Source organism: Rana temporaria, chromosome 1 (assembly GCF_905171775.1).
Source record: "Rana temporaria chromosome 1, aRanTem1.1, whole genome shotgun sequence".
In the NCBI taxonomy this organism is placed as follows: Eukaryota; Metazoa; Chordata; class Amphibia; order Anura; family Ranidae; genus Rana; species Rana temporaria.
Window position 1 is genome coordinate 151,396,740 of NC_053489.1, and position 20,519 is coordinate 151,417,258.

Here is a 20,519-nt window from a genome sequence, read left to right on the forward strand (position 1 = left end):
CAATATAGCTGGTTGTAAGCCTTCAAATTTATGAATGCACATCTGAATTTACTAATTGCAGTAGGAAGAGGTGACAGGAAAAGTTGGCCTTTGCTGAGTTACTGGCATTTGCAAAGTATTAGTAGGAGCTTAAGACCTTAATGATCCATAAGATAACACCGGCTGCAGCAAGGCCCTGGAGCAGCCAAGGAACAATCTTTCTCTAGGGCTGCCACATTTTGTAACTACCAAAACCTGGCACCTGTAGATTTAGCAGACAGGACTGAAAGCACGGTGAGCAAAGTAAGAATTTTCTGCAAATATTCACATTACCATAAATAACTCTGAACAATACCAAGTTACCAGTGCTAGCAAAGCAAAATTACACAAAAGTTAATTTTTTTTGAAAAAATATTAAAGTATTTGAAAATGACTAGCTAAATAATTAGCAGATAAAGCAGTATATTCAGATAAACTTTTATGCAAAACGTTTTTTTGTAGTCTCGCTTTCTCCAAAATTTCTCACGCGCACCATGTCGAAAGACCAACAGGGAGGTTTTGGAGGTAAAAATGGACAAGATTAAATTATCAGGAAAGTTGAGATCTGCATATAATTTCCTAATGTAACCCCCCCTCCCCAGTGTATATCTCCCCTCCCTACATTTACAGACCTCAGATCAGCGTTGGTCTGTCCACACAAATGTTCCTCCTCCTAGGCTCCTCCTCCTGATGTCGGGCACTGGGCTATGGGACTCCAGAGCTGTCTGCCTCTGCCTTACAGTTCTTTCTCCTCCCTCCCTGAACATTGCAGGGAACTAAAGAGACCCAGCAGCAACTGCAGAGATACCGGAGGGCCCAGGGGAAGGAGGAAGAAGAGAGAGCCGTGGTGCCTCCCTCAATCCAGCGCCGTGTCGGGTGTCATCCCTCTAGCGGGTGTCACCCGGGTGCGGCGTGCACACCCCACTGCCCCCTAGCGATGCCACTGCTCTTACCACACCAGTTCAGCTAGTCACAGTGTCCTTGAACATCCCTACATCAGTCCCAGTGTCACCATAAGGCCTCATTCATATAGGGCATATTAATGCGTACTCCCTTTCCATTGCTATGTTTACCTGAGCAGGGATGCACAGGTGTTCTGTGCATCCCCATGCAGGCAGTTCCATTGATGTCTTTAAGAACACAGTGGGGGCACAGACACAGCCACTGCTCCCAGGTACAAGACCCAAACACAGACAATATGAGTTTGGGGACATGCAAGCGCTCGGATTTCAGATTGGGAGCACCTGCTCTCGCATGTGTGAACAAGGCCTAATAGTATATAAACTCTTTGGAAATCAAATGCTCCAAAGTATTTTCTAAGCCTCTCTATGTGGCTAGACTGTGAGTCTTATACATGTGGTATCCCCATACTCAGGAGGAGTAGCAGAATGTGTTATGGTATAATTCTAGGTGTGTCTATGCTATGTGTTAGAAATATCTTATTACTTTACAACTTTGTGTAAAAAAAAATCATATTCTTACTGCATTTTCCAAAGGCTTTTGGCAACAAATGACCATGAGGTGTTAGTTTTCCAAAATGTGGTGATTTTGTACGTGTTTCCACTGTCCTGGTGTGGTGCTTCTGGGCATCTAAAAATATTATAGGCATTCAAAAATTACTAGTTTATGCCCCTAGAAAGCTTGAGGGTGGTCCTTGTATTTTGGGCCCCTCTATGCAGTTAGACTGTAAAAAAAAAGTTTCAAACATGTGGTATCCCCATACTTGGGGAATAAGAGAATGTTTTTTTAATGTATATATGCAAGTACTATGTTGTGTGTGAGAAATAACTTGAAATGACAACTTTGTAAAAAATATATATTTTATTTAATTTCTAAATTTCCCCAAAAAGTGTGGCAAAATTACAATTTGCAAAAATTTACAATGCTTCCTAACAAATACATTGGGCTATCTACTTTGCCAAAATGGATAATTTTGGGGGTATTTGTATCGTCATGGCATTTTAGGGCCTCAAGAAGCGAGATGCATTACCCACAGGCCTCGTACACACGACCAAGAATCTCTTCGTAAAAGAAACGTTGTTTTCCTCAATGAGGTTCTTGTCAAACTTGACGAGAATCTTGTCAAGCTTTCCTTGCATACAAACTGTCAAGACAAAATCTTGTCGTCCTCAAACGCTGTGATGTTCAACACGTACGACAGCACTATAAAGGGGAAGTTCGATTCCACTGGTGGCACCTTTGGGGCTGCTTTTGCCAATCTCGTGTTACCGCGTGTTAAGTAAAAGTTTGGTGAGAGACGATTCACGCTTTTCAGTCTGTTACAGCGTGACTAATGTGCTATCTCCATTACGAGCGCTACTTTTACCGATGGTGCGCTCCCGTCTCATACTTTATTCTGAGCATGCGCGGGTTGCTAAGCATACACACAAACGTGTTTCTCGTCGTAAACCAGCCCGACAAGAAACACGACGAGGAAATTGAGACTCTCGACGAGAAAAAAGAGAGCATGTTCTCTTTTTTTCTTGTCGAGATCCACGACAGTTTTCTCGACGAATAACATACACACAACCGTTTTTCTTGGCAAAAATGCTCTGCCAGCATTTTTCTTGATGGATTTTGCAGAGGAAAACGGTCGTGTGTATGAGGCCACAGAGTTATATATTTCACGCATTTTTTTTTTCTTTTAATTTTGATGATTATGGCTTAGGCCCCGTACACACAACCGAGTTTCTCGGCAGAATTCAGCCAGAAACTCGATCGGAGCCGTATTCTGCCGAGAAACCCGGTCGTGTGTACAGTTTTGGCCAAGGAAACCGACGAGGAACTCGTCGAGCCAAATAGAGAACATGTTCTCTATTTCCTCGTTAGTCAATGCCGCCGATCCTCGGCGGCTTCACAAGGAACTCGATGAGCAAAACTATGTGTTTTGCCCGTTGAGTTTCTCGGACGTGTGTACGGGGCCTTACAGTTCGTGAAAACCCAAGATTCAGTATCGCAGAAATTAGAATAATACATAAGACCAAAAAAAAAAAAAAAGATTTTTAATTCAGAAATGTTTGCGTAGTGAAAAGTATGTCCATGTACAGCAGGGGTGGCTAACCTTTTGAAGAGCGAGGGCCACTTAAGCGACTTGGTAACCGGTCGTGGGCCACAATGAGTGGAGTGGGTGGATGGCATGTCCGTGTCTGCTTTGCATATGCAGAGCGGACACTGACACCGCCCACTATACTTTTTAGCGTATCATATTGGAGGTAGGATGCAAGTCAGTTTATGTCTGCCACTACTTAGAGGTGAATGGAGGGTCCAATTGGTCGGACTGACAGTGTGAAAGAGGCCCAAGGCTGCTTTCACACTGATGCGCTGCGGTTTACCCGAACCACGGGTGCAATGCAGTATACCTTTGGCTTTCCTGCACTTTGCAATAGACTTCTATTATTATATTCTGCAGGTTCGGTGCACTTTCAGAAAGCTCATCAAACTCGCAAGTAATAACAGAAGTCTATGGCTCAGTACAGGTAACCCGCAGGTGAACTGCTCTGCACCTGCAGATCAGTTTTAAAGCAGCCCAGTAACCACTGCGGAAAAGATATTCCCATTTATACACTGATTTTAGTAATACACTGACCATAAATAACAGTATTCTATTACATTCCAGAGCAGGAGGTCGCGGGCCACATCAGAGGGCTCCGTGGGCCACATGTGGCCCCCGGGCCACTGGTTGGGCACCCCTGATGTACAGTATAGTATGCACTCAATACTTGGTTGGGGCTCCTTTTGCATGAATTACTGCATCAATGCAGCGTGGCATGGATGTAATCAACATGTGGCACTGTTGAGGTGCTATGGAAGACCAGGTTGCTTTTATAGTGGCCTTCAGCTCGTCTGCATTGTTGGGTCTGGTGTCACTCATCTTCCTCTTGACATTACCCCACAGATTCTCTGTGGGGTTTAGGTCAGGCGAGTTTGCTGGCCAATTAAGCACAGTGATACCATAATCTTGTGACCAGGTATTGGTACTTTTGGTAGTATGGGCAGGTGCCAAGTCCTGCTGGAAAATAAAATCAGCATCTCCATAAAGCTGGTTAGCAGAGGAAAGCATGAAGCATGAAGGGCTTCCATAACACCTCATCAATACCACAGGCTGATCGCCTTAATGCCATGCTGAAATGATGCAATAATTCATGCAAAAGGAGCCCCAGCCAAGTATTATGTGTATACTAGTAGTCTGTTCCCGTCACTTCACTCCTACCGAAAAACAGGTCCAGCAGACAACTGCTGTTAAAAACAAAGGTTGGGGGGTCTCCAGGGTGACAACATTAGCCATTTATACACATGACCATATCTGCTCAATTTTCACTGGCACAAAGAGATCCAATTATATATTTTCTCCTCTCCATCCTCAACTCCCAGCATTCCTTGTGTGACACCTTCTTATTAGTGTGATGCTAAGCTTAGTCAGTCAGTTGAAGAAGTCAAAAGGCAGCAAAAGACAATTGGTTTGAGAGGCAGGAAATTAAAAGTCCAGCCCTGCATATAGTATAGGATCAGCTGTAAAGCAAATCTGACTCAACATTTGGAACTAGAGCACTAGCACTTTCAGTATGTTAAAGTACAACTAAAGGAGTCAAAACAATTCCCTGTTCTGGTTACTATGTAATGCATAAGCCTCCTAAAATAAACAAAAACCTTTTTTTTTACCTTTCCTGGCTCCACCAAATTCTTCTTTATTTATGTCACTTGTATCGGTGCCACACCAATGCAATAAGTTACATTAGACAAAGTTCATTAGGAGGCTCAAAAGGTACTTGTGGGACTTTGCAGGGGGGAGTCAGACAAGAGAAAACTGTAAGGCCCCGTACACACGTCCAAGGAACTTGACGTGCCAAACACATCGAGTTCCTCGTCGAGTTCTGTGTTGAAGCCGCCGAGGATCTCGGCGGGCCAACTTTCCTCATTGAACAACGAGGAAATAGAGAACATGTTCTCTATTTGGCCTGACGAGTTCCTCGTCGGCTTCCTCAGTGAAAAGTGTACACACGACCGAGTTTCTCGGCAGAATCCAGCTCCGATCGAGTTTCTGGCTGAATTCTGCCGAGAAACTCGGTCGGGTGTACGGGGCCTCAGTGCAAATGCACTTATAAGTAAGTGCTGTAACACATATTTTGTTAATGAGATACCATGGTTTTGCCTTAATTTACACAGCGCTTGATAGCTACAAATCATAAGGCTCAAAGTTGTTAGCGTCAAATACTGGATGAGTCCAAAATTTTAGCGATCTGATGCTCTCGCTAAGTATAAGAGAGAACTTTTAAACTTCAGCTGTGAGAGGAGCAATACTGTAGCAAGCACACTTAGTATTTTTTTTTTCTAGTTTCCAGAATAGGCTGTCAAGTAAGATTTGTCATGGCACAGTCGTTATCCTTGCAAACAGATGAAAAAGCTTTGCAAACTAGCCTGTCTTCTGAAGCGAACCTCTTAAAAATGACTTGTTTGAACTGTTGAACTTTCCAAAGAAGGGAACACTCTGAATAAACCTTGGTAGGGATAAGGTGATCCTTTGCTTGGAACGTACCCTCTCACTAACATAAATCAAATGTGTCATGAGCTGGAAAGGCAATGAATAAAATAACAGTGCTTGAATTTTTTTTCTATTTTCCTTTGTTCTTTCCCTAACCCAAAACCTTTGTGAGCAATTATAATTATCATTTTCAGGAAATGTCACTTGACGTGAAAACCAGAAGCCAATATGTCTGTAAGCAAATTTAGCATTTCTGCCTGAATTATAATACTTTCATCATGTAAGTTTTTTCTATAATTGTGCTTTTTTGCTTGACAAATATCAAGGAAAAATGTTATTACAGACTATGGATTCTGGCACTTTACCTTGCTTAGTCACTTCTCATGGGCGACAATGCATATGGGCATAAGCAATAAAAGCAAATGACAGGCCTATTGATTTGGTCACATTAAGCTGAATTTTGATGGGTATGGGTTACCAAACTTTGCACAGTACCATTACATGGTAAATTAAATTTTTACCAACAGTGGATAAAAAGAAAGCTGATGATGGTTGTTAAAAAGAGCAGTGCAATATGCTCTTGTACCAGCAGAACTCCAGATTCACCCATTTCTGCCCCATCTGCTTTAGCCTCTGGTAGTTAAAGAATAGGTCCAAGCATAGTACGTTTTTACAGTTAGGCCTCGTACACACGACCAAGTTTCTCGGCAAAAACCAGCAAGAAACTTGCTTTTTTTTTTTTTGCCGAGGAAACCGGCCATGTGTACATTTTTCGGCGAGGAAACTGTCGAGCAACTCGTCGAGCCAAAAAGAGAGCATGTTCTCTTTTTCCTCAACGGGAATGGAGAAAATTGGCACGTCAAGTTCCTCGACAGCCTAACAAGGAACTCGACGAGCAAAACGATGTGTTTCGCCCGTCGAGTTCCTCGGTCGTGTGAACGAGGCCTTACATGTAACTATGTACATAATCTACCTGACTGATGCCTTTGGAAACTGAAAAACACTGAGCACATCCACTTGCTTTCGGGTTTCATGCTGAGTAGTGGCCTGTTGCATTGGGAAGACAGGAGGTTGGCCACTCGGCATGAGCCCATTGAGAGAATGCTTTGCATTTTCTGAATGTATGCAAAGCATTCTCTGGACAGGATGGAGAGCGTGGCGTACTTCTACATTGGTGCTCCCTGCAGCCTTATTAAGCATACATTAGCAAATAGAGATGCCCACACCATCAGAAAGTCTCTTACAATGTAAAAAGAAAAATATATACAATGCCCATGGATGTAATTCCATCGTCAATCACATCATCCAGCGATGTAGATCCTTCATCAATCCATATGACCCTCTGCCTAATGATGTTTCCTTGCTGTACTACTGCAGCTAAATGTTCATAGCGGTTTATGATCATATTTGGGCAATGATGTCACCCAAGATCTACATTGCTACACTTTCTTCCTTGACAGCTAGCACTCTCCTCTGCTTTTCAAATCTCTGGAATGTGGGCAGGCCCTCAATGTTTTCCATCAGTTCTCCATCGTATGGGACGATGTCAGAGAGCTGTACTGGAAAGACACACAGACCAGTTGCATGAAGAGATGGAAGCCTGCTGGAGCGAGGAATAAAGTAAGTATAACACCTCATTCATCAAATCCTAGGCAAAACAAGCATTTATCCCTTGTAGTGAGGATGTGGACCCACTGCAAGGATACATCTTTTCCCAGAGCTCAGCTTTAAACAAAATTTTATTTGCCCAGAGTTTTGGTTTCAAGGCTATGAAAACTGTAGAAAGTTTCTTGTAAAACAATATGAAGTAGCAAACTAAGAGCACTACTTTTTCCATAGGCCAATTACTCAATTTTTGTGTGCAGGTGTAGTAATACCAAATTTCTGTATTTGTCACATTGTCCACCAGCTGCCCTTGCTGGTTTGAGGCAACTGAGTTGCTTGCTATCTGTAATACAATCACTTGTTTCTTTTTCGTGGCTCTTTAGTTCTTCTGTCTTATGGCTAAATAAGATGATGTCTGTCTTTCCCCTATCTTTAGAGTATTGCAGCAGAATTCCCTGGAGGATTGGTAATATGTTATTATACAGTTACCAGGCTTGTGTGAGTTTTAATTAATAGGTATACATCTGTTTTTCTCTTCCATCACTTAGTCCCATGATAACAGCATCTTGTCGCTATGTATCTGTACATTTCTGCAGTTCAGAGTATAGAGAATATACAGCTTTTCCTTAGCACGAAGGATTATCTCCTTATATCTCAGCTGTGAATTTCCTCATGATCATGATCAACACAAGTAAAGTTTCTTTTATGTGGCAATTAGCACTAAACAAGTGACACGATCTGTTTGGATATCCCACTGATGATCAAGATGGAGCTTTCATCAAATAACACAGAAATAATTGCCTGCTGCATTTTAATCTTTAGCAGCTTACTGGGAAACGCCATTCTGATTTATTGCACATGGAGATGCATTACAAGACGACTGCCTACATCTTTTGTTCTCATCTTCAGCCTTGCCTTTGCCCATGTTTTGAAGAATATTGTTGTCAATACTATTAACATAATTTTTAGTGCTGGATTTCCCCCTAATTCTCTAATCTGTAAAATTCGAATATTCACTGCATCCATGACAACTAAACTGGAAATCTGGTTTACTCTTTACATGGCTATCTTCTACTGTGTTAAGCTCCAACGGGTCATCCATCCTCTGAGGGCACCTCCTAATGGCAAATGGCGCAAGCATCACCTGATCACCGTGTTTGCCTTGTGGGTCATAGGGATCTTCGTTTGTTGTCCTTACTTGGTGTTTGTACATAATGTGCAAAGTTTGGCCTCATATAATGGTACTTATCCTGTTCATCATAGCTTTCTCTATGACGATTGCGATGTTAGGTTCACAGATGCCATAACAGACCTTTATTACCATCAGATATTTATGGTTGTTACTGATTTACTTCCTATTGTGGTTTTATTCTTTGTCTGTGGTCGCATATTGCTGCTTTTCCATGAGCAGAGTCGGGCAACTTATGGCAATATATGGATTGGGCATGATGCTTCGGAGACTGAGGTTCTGCGAGCTTCCAAAGTCATAGTAATTTTAATGCACATTGTCACAGCATTGTGGGTGGCCCATTTTGTCATAGTTATGACCATAAAGGATGTAAATGTATGGTATTGGAGGTCAACTTTGCTTGTTGTACTATTTTCTGGATATGCTAGCATCAGTCCTTACTTACTGATGCTAATTAATTACAGAATCAGTTTACAGATTAGGTCACTGAGCTCCTTTTGCTGTAATAACACTAAAACAAACAAACCATCCAGTGGTGGTCAAAAATCTACCAGTATACCTGAGAGTTCCCCTGCTGAAGATTGATCATATAGAGTGTGGTCTTAAAGTCATTGAGATTGATATGTGATCAGTTTTTCTTGGTTAGTTAATGAACCAAAGAAACTGACTCTGTTTGTATTCCAAAAACTATCTGTACATAGTTTACACGGATGATCATAGTTTATATGCTTAACAGCTAAAATATGTTTTATTATGTTTTATAGTTTTATAATATATTTTTCTATAGTGGGTATTCACTTCTGAAAAATGTAAAATAATTGAACCTTTTCATTTGTAGGGCTTTTTGAAAATGCCTAATAATAAATTAGCTATTTGGCTAGCAAATTGTTTGACTTTTTAATTTAATAAATATATTTGTAAAAAAAAAACGACTTTTCTTTGTACCAAAAAAGATTGAATTCAGTGAGTTGTATCGTCTACTAATGCATATTTAAATGTATGTATAGTCATGTTTTTTTTAAAAAACATTTTGTGTAAAATAGGAAAGATTATTATTATTATTAATTATTATTATTATTATGTTGTGTTTTTTTGTTTTTGTTTTTGTTTTTTTACTGCTACGCCCTCCTGGGGAGATTTCCCTCCACCTCTTTTTCTGGAGGCACGGCAGGAAATGAGAGGAAATCTCCACAAAATTAAGGGAATTCCTACTTAAGACATCTGTCACTAGAACAGGTGTCCTCATTGGAACATTTCCTCTCACCTCTTGCTTGGGTGATGACTGTAACATTTTGGATTTTCCCTCACTTGTGGCCAAATTTTTATTTTTACACTTTAAAAAAGTAAGTTTCGCTGTTTCGTGTGAATGTTTTGTTTTGAAGGAACTGATCTTTCCTTGTTGTAGTACTATAATTAAAAGTAAATCTGTCATAGACCAGGGGAAATTAATCTGAGCATATGGTGAGCAAAATCAGAGATTACTTTACCAATGATGACTACATATCCAAGCAATCAGTAAACAGTAGCATGGTAAGCTGAACTTATAGGGGATGGAAATTCAAGGTCTTATGTTGCAGCTCCAAACTAAACCAAAGAAAAAAAATGGTGCTAACAGGCGCCACGAAAGGCACATCCGCTAATATTTATTAATATACAAAGTAAAAATATTACCTTCTCACGTGGTACTGGGATTGTTGTGCATTGCAAATATTGTAAGAATGTGCCGCTGTTGAGTAGTGCAGCATTTTCTACTAATAATTGGAATCCTGAGATTCCCCAGCACCTATGGAAAAAGTGACTATTTTTTTAATTTTCTCCCAAAATATAAATTTGTTTATAGATATGACAGGTGTACATGGGAGCTTGTGTTAAACATTTGTGTAGATTGCATCACTGCACAGGGGGCCTCTAGGATTTTGGAGCCATTTTTAATAGCCGTGGGTCAGATGGGGGTTGAGACCTCTCCTACAGTCACATAGACCCGAGCACAGCTCACTTCTATCTGCCAACTGATAAACTGTGAATGCATGATTTTACTTGGCCAGTAAGATGACTGGTGGCCCAGAAATTTCCTGCACAGGGTCCCTTTGGTGACTCTATCTGCCACTGATGATGAACGAGAAACACCAAGAGATGAATTAAGCTGGGGTGATTTACATGTACTCTTTGAGCTACTTTGTTTACTGCTGTAAAGAGTTTTCCTTAGTGTTACAATATCCGGTCCTATGCTGCAACTGTCCCCCGATACCTCTAAAACCAAGAACTTCTTCTTTAATAATTAATATCACCTGCTCATAAATTCAATCACATTACTTACGACCCCGATAGACAGTTCTGTCATAGGAACCTAGTTAGAGATGTTCTAACTAGATTCAGGATAATGTGTGCTTTGTCTGTTTACAATAATCAGTAGTGCTGTAAACCCATTTTATAATGTAAATTGAATGTTTATTACGATTAGCAAGTATTTTGTACCATGTCCGTGACATTCACATGTTTCTACTCATTAATATGTAGCTAAAAGCCCTTTGGCCTAACCTCATTCAGGGTCCTTCCAGGGGTTGTGAAGTGTTCTATGAGTTATGGATGATTGACCTCCCATCTTAATTGTTTTGTGCTCCATGCCACTTGGCAGAGCCTGCAGCATAACACAATCTGTCTGTAATATCAGCATTCTGACCACCACTGTAATGGGGCATTCTCCTCACTGACCACCAGTGTAAGTTTTTTTTTTTCCTACTGACACCCAATGTAAGGAGCATTTTCCCACTGACCCCCAATGAATTGGAATTAACAGGTGTTCCCCCGAGGCCTGGAAATCATTTCAAGGTTTTTATGGCGTAAAACTGCTGAGAAAGGCTGAGCTATAGGATGTCTGTAACAGCAAATATATGTTTTTCATAAAATCTTGTCACATCTTTTAAGTTTTCTTTAAAGTTTAGGTGATATTGCTTATATTTCTTACATGATGTGCTCAGAAAACGGCAAATAATATAATTTATCCACATTTTTTTCAGTTACTTGTTCTCCTGCCACCAAATGCTTTTGCTTCCTGTCTCATAAATGTGTGTAAACTCGTGGCATAGGTAGGGGATGGCTAGGGCCTGAGTGCTTGGTCTAGGTGCCCCGGGTTTCTAGATGCGAGTGATGGGTATTGGGTCTGCAGCTGCCATTAATGTGTAGTCATGCAATCTGTACTTTACCTGTACCATGCAGGTGGTAGAGGTATCAGAAGATGTAAGAGGGTGTACGCCACTCTACATCAGCATACAATATCATAAGTCTTGCTTTAAGTGCCATCCAGCTGAAATGTAAGTGAGCATGCCATTTCCTGGACTTCTAGACATGCAGCTTTACCACCAGAAGCAGCTGGACATGCAAGGCAAGTTTTGTGCTTTATCGTGTACACTAATATAGTGTTGAGCTTCTTGTAGTTTATTTTGCCTAAATAGTGTTTATTATGCTGTTGCTGTAGGATGGGGAGAATTATGATGTATGCTCAAGGGTTCAGTATAGGCCTGGGATAATTATTTAGAAAAGTAATTGCTACGCAGTTGAGGATAAGGAAATATGCTTTTTGCTACTCCGCATAAACCGCAACAGCGTAGAGATTTGCTGCTACCAAACAATTACAAATAACACTTATTTTACAGTTCAGCTTAGGACTATTTTCAGTTTTGGGGTTGAAGGGACTTCAAACTAGCGGAAAAAAGTTTTTAATCCCTGCCTGAGTGTATCTTTGGGGACACCCCTGGATACCTAAGCAAGGTTTCTGAAATCCACTGTGAACTAAATTCTTTGTACAAAAAAAAAAAATAGCAAATGTATACTGTAAATTTATTGCACATTACAATCTGAGCAGGATGATTACCAAGGCACAAAAGGCACATAATATATTATAAAACCTTATTTTATTATTTTGGCATATTTTTATATTTTCCCTTCACATTTGCTTCTGTAGAATTTTGCTTGTTAGCTTTAATTGTCTTAGTAAAAAGAGGGATTCTTTATAGCCTGCGATAACTTTTACTGGACGCAAGTTGGTGTTTTTCTTAGAACCTTGGTAACCACAAAGGCCTGATTTTTATAAAAATCTTATGTGGTCTTTCAATTGTAGACACAGTCCAAAGTTACGCATTGGGATAGAGTAACTCATAACACATGGATACTCTGCTCAGTAAGTTCAGCAGCAGTGGGGTCATCATAGTCAAGCCTGAACTGTAAAGACGGGGTAATTTGATGCAAGCACAAGACTCCAAATTGCACAGGTAGTAGCTTATAGGACATGATCAGATAACCAGTGGTTATACAGCTGTGCGCAGCGTCTGACAGCATGCTGTTCAGTTACATTCTGAGAGCCAAAAGACATTTTAGCCAGTTAAAGGACTATGTCTTTTTATTAGCAATGCTTTTAGATCATGCCTATAATATAGGGAAGGTTACTTTTACAGACAAGGCAAGGTTTAGTTGAATCCTGAATATAAGTTCATGCAATGCATTTAATTACTATGCTAAAGGGAACATCTAAAATTGTGCCCAAGCAATAACCTGCGAAATCTTTTGGCTTGAATCCCACCTGAAAAATCGTGGTGTACTTTCTGTGCCTTCTGCCTCCTGGCAATTTTTCTTCTGTATGAGATAACCTATGGAAGATACTGTAACTTGCATTGCTATTTTCACATGATTTAAAGGTGATGATTGATGATGCATTTTACTGCTGTCTTTGCTGGAAAGACGCTGCAGTCCAAGGATCTCCCTACTTCTGGATCTGTGATTTCTCCATCTTTTCACCCCATTGGAGGCAGCTCTGAAGCATAGGGTAGCCATCCTCTACCAAATATACTTCCTTCACACAGAAGCACAGTGCAGAACAAGGTATAGTTCATCTGTAATGGGGAAATCCAGGGGCAATACTGGTGACTTGTCTTTTATCCTTTTACTTGCCCCTTTTTGAGCACATCTTTCACAATTCAGGTCCTTCTTAAAAGTAGAACTATAAGCAAAACTTTTTTTTCATTTTGGATAGAGTTAGGAAGGGTTAAAACCCCTGTCAGATTTTGCATAGATTTCCCTTCACTTCCTGTCCTGTAGCCAAACAGGACGTGAAAGAAAATTCCTGCAAATTAAAGTGGAAGTAAACATATTAATTTAAAGCATTGAACTTCATTTTTCTCAGCACATCGTAGTGTTTTATGTCACTGCGTTTGGACACGGTCAGATTTTTGACCGATGGTGTGTAGGCAAGACTGATGAAAGTCAGCTTCATCGGATATCTGACAAGAAAATCCATCGGATTAGATTCCATCAGATATCCGATCGTGTGTACTGGGCTTAATAGTGCCTGTTCATTTTAAACTTTGTTGATTCCTCCCAAATTCTTGCTGGCCCTGCCAACTCTCCCTCTCTAGTTTTCATTCTGACCATGCAAAGCATTAAATAAGATCTGTTTTGATGTGGTCACTTTGCATATCTATTCTTCTTCTAAAATACTGGATGCCATGCTTACACATGGTAATCTGTATCTCCTGTAGTTGTATTAGCCGCCTCTCAACCCAACTTCCGCAAAAAAGTTTTATCCCTATTGTGGGGTCACCAGTATGGTATTTGAAAAGTGAAATCATATCCCCTCTCAAGCATCTCTTCTCCAGAGAGAATAGGTTCAGTGCTCTTAACATTTCCTCATAACGAATATCCTCCAGACCCCTTATTAGCTTTGTTGCCTTTCTTTGTACTCGCTCCATTTCCGGTACATCCTTCCTGAGGATTGGTACCCAGAACTGGACAGCATACTCTAGGTGCGGCAGGACCAGAGTCTTGTAGTGCGGGAGAATTATCGTTTTATCTCTTGAGTTAATCCCCTTTTTAATGCATGCCAATATTCTGTTAGCTTTGTTAGCAGCAGCTTGGCATTGCATGCTATTGCTGAGCCTTTCATCTACTAGGTCATTTCCCATCCTAGATTCCCCCAGAGGTTCTCCCCTCAGTGTATAGATTGCATTTGTATTTTTGCCACCCAAATGCATTATTTTACATTTTTTTACATTTAACCTCATTTTCCATGTAGTTGTCCACCCCATTAATTTGTTCAGATCTTTTTGCAAGGTTTCCACATCCTGCGGAGAAGTTATTGCCCTGCTTAGCTTAGTATCATCCGCAAATACAGAGATTGCACTGTTTACCCCATCCTCCAGGTCGTTTATGAACAAATGAAACATGATTGGTCCCAGCACAGAACCCTGGGGGACCCCACTACCCACCCCTGTCCATTCCGAGTACTCCCCATTTATCACCACCCTCTGAACTCGCCCTTGTAGCCAGTTTTTAATCCATGTACTCACCCTATGGTCCATGCCAATGGACCTTATTTTGAACAGGAAACGTTTATGGGGAACTGTGTCAAATGCTTTTGCAAAATCCAGATACATCACATCTACAGGCCTTCCTTTATCTAGATGGCATCTCACCTCCTCATAGAAGGTTAATAGATTGGTTTGGCAAGAACGATTCTTCATGAATCCATGCTGATTACTGCTAATGATGCCGTTCTCATTACTAAAATCTTGTATATAGTCCCTTATCATCCCCTTCAAGAGCTTACATACTATTGATGTTAGGCTAACTGGTCTGTAATTGCCAGGGATGTATTTTGGGCCCTTTTTAAATATTTGTGCTACATGCATTCACAGTATCATGAAATATTGCATAAAATCTTTTTGAATTGTAATTTTTAAACCAGCAGGTGGCTCTGCAGTCTCTGTCCTGTATGTTTACTTTCTATCCTCCTATCGTGCCTATCTATATTGCTGAAAAAAGTCAATTGTTGACAAAGCTCAATAGCTCAAGCTGAAATTTAGAGAATGAGTCAAAGAAGTGACTCATTATCTTACATTCCTCTCACAGTGTGCAGCAAGCTCTGCTCAAAGTTTCAATAGAAAGAATCATGTATTATGGATGAAACCTATTTTAAATGTTTTTTTTTTCTTATTTGTAAAAAAAAAGCTATAAAAAGTCAGTTTGAAAAGTTATAAATATCCAACAAAAAATGTCAGACCTTCTATTATCAGTTATGACTAGCTGGCAGAGCTGGGAACTCTGATGTAATAATGCTTTTTGCAATAGTGCCTAAAAGACATTGCTGTTGGACTCAACTAATGTCTAATGTGGATGGATCCTATAAGGGATCTTTAATACAAAATGTTATTTTATCTATCTAAACCTTTTTTTACAGACTATGGATAACAATACATTTTTATGGTATGAGGCGTCGTGCACACAACCGTTTTCCCCGGCAAAATCCATCAAGAAAAATGCTGGCAGAGCATTTTTGCAGAGAAAAACGGTCGTGTGTATGTTTTTCGTCGAGAAAACTGTTGTGGATCTCGACGAGAAAAAAAGAGAACATGTTCTCTTTTTTCTCATCGGGAGTCTCAATTTCCTCATCGTTTTTCTCATCGGGCTGGTTTACGACAAAAAACACGTTTGTGTGTATGCTTAGAAACCCACACATGCTCAAAATAAAGTATGAGACGGGAGTGCACCTTTGGTAAAAGTAGTTTTCGTAATGGAGATAGCACATTCGTCACACTGTAACAGACTGAAAAGCGCAAATCGTCTCTCACCAAACTTTTACTTAACACGCAGTAACATGAGATTAGCAAAAGCAGCCCCAAGGATGGCGCCAGTGGAATCAAACTTCCCCTTTATAGTGCCGTCGTACGCGTTGTACGTCACCACGTTTGAGAACGACGAGATTTTGTCTTGACAGTGTGTATGCAAGGAAAGCTTGACAAGATTCTCGTCAAGCTTGACAAGAACCTCGTTGAGGAAAACAATGTTTCTTTTACGACGAGATTCTCGTCGTGTGTATGAGGCCTCAGACAGTACTGTTTTCAGAGCTGATAAAAGTACCCTATCTTTACTAAAACGTATGCAATATTTATGTATGAGTCATTGCATGAAAATCATACGTTTTTTTTTACTTTATTTTAATAAAAATGAAAACCAGAATAGGAAAGCTGACACTTGATGATTAAATTACGGCACTGTGAACCCTTGCGTATTGTCTTTTATGGAAAAGTCATTATTTCTTATGGCAAGCTATTTTTTGAAATCCAGTGGCAGTTTATAACCTGGAAACAGCCTCCAAGATTTTCACAGCCAAAGATATAAAATCTTTTCTGGATGCTGAGATTCACTTGCAATCTATCTGCCCAACACATAGATACAGTCCAAAGTAAATCGGAAACGAAAGAAATGGATTCCAGTTCACAGTGTTTGTATGCCCTTAGCTTGAATCTCATATAATAATGACCTTTAAACCATAGCTTATTTGTTATGCAATGGCTTTGGCAGTAATCGGACACCTCCGGTGTATTTAATTATATGATTAAAAGAATGTCTTTGACCATTTTTATTACAAAACCTGAGGGGTATTTACTTTTAATCTTGAGTTACACTATGACATGCTGTATTGATTAATATTCTGTTGTGCAATGGATTGTAAATATTAGGTTAAAGTGGTGCCATGACTACTTCTTTACACATACGAAGCAACTAGGTAGACTTATTTTATTTGACCAAAATACATACATTTAAAATGACACTAAGTGCATTCATGGAAAAGTTGAAAGTGGCTTTATATTAATAGTGTTAGTAGTTTAACCGCTTAAGGACCATCTCACGTACATATACGCAGGCGCACTGAATGTACCGTTAATAAATGGGACTGTGTTGTCCCTGACGGTTCCCACGCGCATGCGCGGGAGTGACATCATCGCTGCTCCGGCCAGTCACAGCGCCGGAGCAGCGATACCCGGAAGTCACTCCGGGTATCATGGCGGCGGCGGAGGAGTGGAACGAGGGTCGCTGCGGGGGCTTCGATCTCAGGTAAGTAATTCATAATGAGCTAGTATGCTATGCATACTAGCTCATTATGCCTTTCTCTAGCAGGGTATTTTTTTTAGGAAAACTTTCAGAGGGTTTTCTTCCTTTTTAACAGGTCTCTAATGGTTCTGGTTGAGGACGTTCCCATCTTTAAGGACAGGATGGACAATCAACTTAAATCTCTCTTTAGAGGCTCCGTTGCATTGATTGGCCCTGCCATCCAGCCATGAAATTGCTTTCATGGAAATTTGTGAAAACCTATGGTCTGGTCAGAATGAATGGCTCATAAACCTGGTTCTATACCCATGGAACTTTCTGTCCTCCAGTGTTTGGAACCTCTTCCAACTGCCTAGCAGTATTGCATTGATGGTCTTGGGCACTCCCTAAGGCCTTGTACACACGATCGGACAAAACCGATGAAAGCGGACTGAAAAACAGTTTCATCGGTCCAAACGACCGTGTGTGGGCCCCATCGGTCAGTTTTCCTTCGGTCCAAAAAAGAGAACTTGCTTTAAAATTGAACCGATGGACGCCTAACTGATAGGTCAAAACCGGTCGTTAGTACGCACAACCATCGGTTCAAAATCCACGCATGCTCAGACTAAATGAGGGGACGGGAGCGCTCGTTCTTGTAAAACTAGCGTTCGTTTTGTAGATAGCACATTCATCACACTATAACAGACAGAAAAGCGTGAATCGTCTTTTACTAACACAAAATCAGCTTAAAAAGCCCCAAGGGTGGCGCCATTGGATTTGAACTTCCCCTTTATAGTGCCGTCGTACGTGGTTTACGTGTCCGCGTTCTGACAAGATCGGTTTTTAAACTGATGGTGTGTAGGCACATCAGACCATCAGTCAGCTTCATGACCAATGAAAATGGTCCTTCGGACCGTTCTCGTCGGATGGACTGATCGTGTGTACGCGGCCTAAGTTAGTCCTTCTGTCCATTCAGATGCATGTAAAACGTGCCTGGAACAGATGCCCTTTTGAGGTCAATGTCTCTTTGGAGAAAATTGTTGATTCCTTTATTAAAAGCACACTTTAAATATAGTTGGGTTGGTGCAGCAAGCTCAACAAAAACACTAAATTCAAATCTCAAAAAATAAAAATAAAATCTTAAACTTGCTACAGGTGGTTGCCAGCTATTATTAAACAACTATTAACTTCAGTGCAATGTGTAAAGCAATACCTAAAAAATATAGTGGAAACCTTGCTGGTGCTATTTGCATACAATTAGTGATCTGTTACTGGTGCTATTTGCATATAATTAGCGATCTGTTGTTGGTGCTATTTGCATACAATTAGTGATCTGTTGTTGGTGCTATTTGCATACAATTAGCGATCTGTTGTTGGTGCTATTTGCATACAATTAGCGATCTGTTGTTGGTGCTATTTGCATACAATTAGTGATCTGTTACTGGTGCTATTTGCATACAATTAGCGATCTGTTGTTGGTGCTATTTGCATACAATTAGCGATCTGTTGTTGGTGCTATTTGCATACGATTAGTGATCTGTTGCTGGTGCTATTTGCATACAATTAGTGATCTGTTGTTGGTGCTATTTGCATACAATCTGCTGTTACCAGTTATTACTTTGTAAAATTCAAATTCCAACATTAATCAAAAAGGTATATTAGCGTTAAATAACAATGTATATATGAATCAGTGCAGTGTTTATACACCAACTGCAAATCCAATTCCACCATTTCTTAATAAAATATACTTGTGCTGTGTGAAACTTTTCAACGTCCAATATTTAACCAGTCCAAATAAAGTGCTTCCACTAATAGTGCTCCTCCACCATGCCAAAAGGTGCTCTCCACCTCTCCCATTAGAAAAGCCACTCACCAGATCCTTATTACCCATTATATAAACAGGTCAACATCACTTTTTAACACCCATTATTTTCTTCAGTTTGGATCCATATGGCACCTTATCCAGCTCTCCCCCACTCTGCACTCCAGATACATGCAAAGGAATTGCCAGGATAGAGCCTGCAATAGTGTACTTTGATTTATTTTAAAAAACATCTGCACACATTAAAATACACTTACATGCTGACAAACTTGATTAACATTGAGAATCATTGGCACCTCCAGTTCCTGGGCAAAGTGACCATGCTCTCCAATGGCTGGAAATGACTCATCCAGATGTGACGTCAGCATGGCTCTGTCCAACTAGTTTCATCGGTATGATGTCATCAGGGTACAGTCTGGTGACCTCATTCCAACGAAAATAGTTGCACAGTCTGTTTGCCTTTAGTAAATCAACCCTCTATTGATTATTATAGCGCAGCACTTTTCCCCAACACATCATTTAATACATACACTAAGGGGTTGATTTACTAAAGGCAAATAGACTGTGCATTTTGCAAAGTGCAATTGATCCAGAGATTAATAAATGAGGTAAAGCGTTACTTTGAAAGGAATACCCAATCATGTGCAAGGGGAAAAAAAACAGCATTTTTGCTTACATATGATTCAATGATGGAAGTCAACAGAGCTTCTGCTCATTTAGGCTACTTTCACACTGGGGGGACGGGGACGTTAGCGGTAAGGCTGCGAGTTATAGTGGTGCCTTAATAAGAGGGAGGAGATGGACAGCTGCACTCCAATAAAGTGTAAAAAATGGTGCCTTTTATTCCAGTAAAACGAAAACTACAACAGCAAAAAAAAACTGCAAACAGTGGGGTAACAGAGCTGACGCGTTTCACATCGATAACCGATGCTTACTCATAGCTAGTGGTGCCGTACTGCTGTTATAACAGCGATTTTTGCCCGCTAGCGGTGCTTTTAACCCCTGCTAGTGGCCGAGGAAAGGGTTTGAAGGCACGGTTTAGGAGCGGTGTAGGAGTGGTGTATACCACCGCAAAGGTGCTGCTTGCAGGACTTTTTTCCCGTCCTGCAAGCGCACTGCTCCAGTGTGAAAGCACTCGGGCTTTCACACTGGGGCTGCAGAAGATGCAGTTTTCAGGCGCTATTTTTAGCGCAAAAACGCCTGTAAAACGGCTGTACTAAGCTTTTGAGCAACTTGCTCTTGCAGAGTGCAACTGCAAAGTGCACAGTCTATTTGACTTTGGTAAATCAACCCCTAAGTGTGCCTGCAGCTCAATAGTATCCTTGTTGCACAAACCATTTGTTCACAAGATGCAATATATTAATATTTAGTTTTTTTGGGGGGGGGGGTGTTAATATCACTTTAACCGCAGAAAAGAAAAATCAGATATCCTGCTTTGCCAGTAAATCCTGGGACTGGATGAACAGAAACATGAATCCTTTGGCGTGTAAGGCAGCTCTTGTATATGTATTTAATTTGTGTATTTAGGCATTTACATGGAGTTCAGT

The 20,519-nt window shown here is 40.5% G+C and overlaps 2 protein-coding genes across 5 annotated transcripts in view; both read left to right on the forward strand.

Moving 5' to 3' along the window:
- Nucleotides 1–20,519, forward strand: part of LOC120932100 (synuclein alpha interacting protein) — a 336,823-nt gene that overhangs the window by 119,800 nt on the left and 196,504 nt on the right. The window lies entirely within an intron of this gene.
- LOC120937366 (taste receptor type 2 member 1-like) lies at nt 7,869–8,876 on the forward strand. The gene has a single exon (XM_040350574.1). It carries the CDS (start codon nt 7,869–7,871, stop codon nt 8,874–8,876), a length of 1,008 nt encoding a protein of 335 aa, XP_040206508.1.

Bases quoted from the DNA above. Each gene is read 5' to 3' on its own strand.
- LOC120937366 (XM_040350574.1), top strand. From the start codon at position 7,869: ATGGAGCTTTCATCAAATAACACAGAAATAATTGCCTGCTGCATTTTA.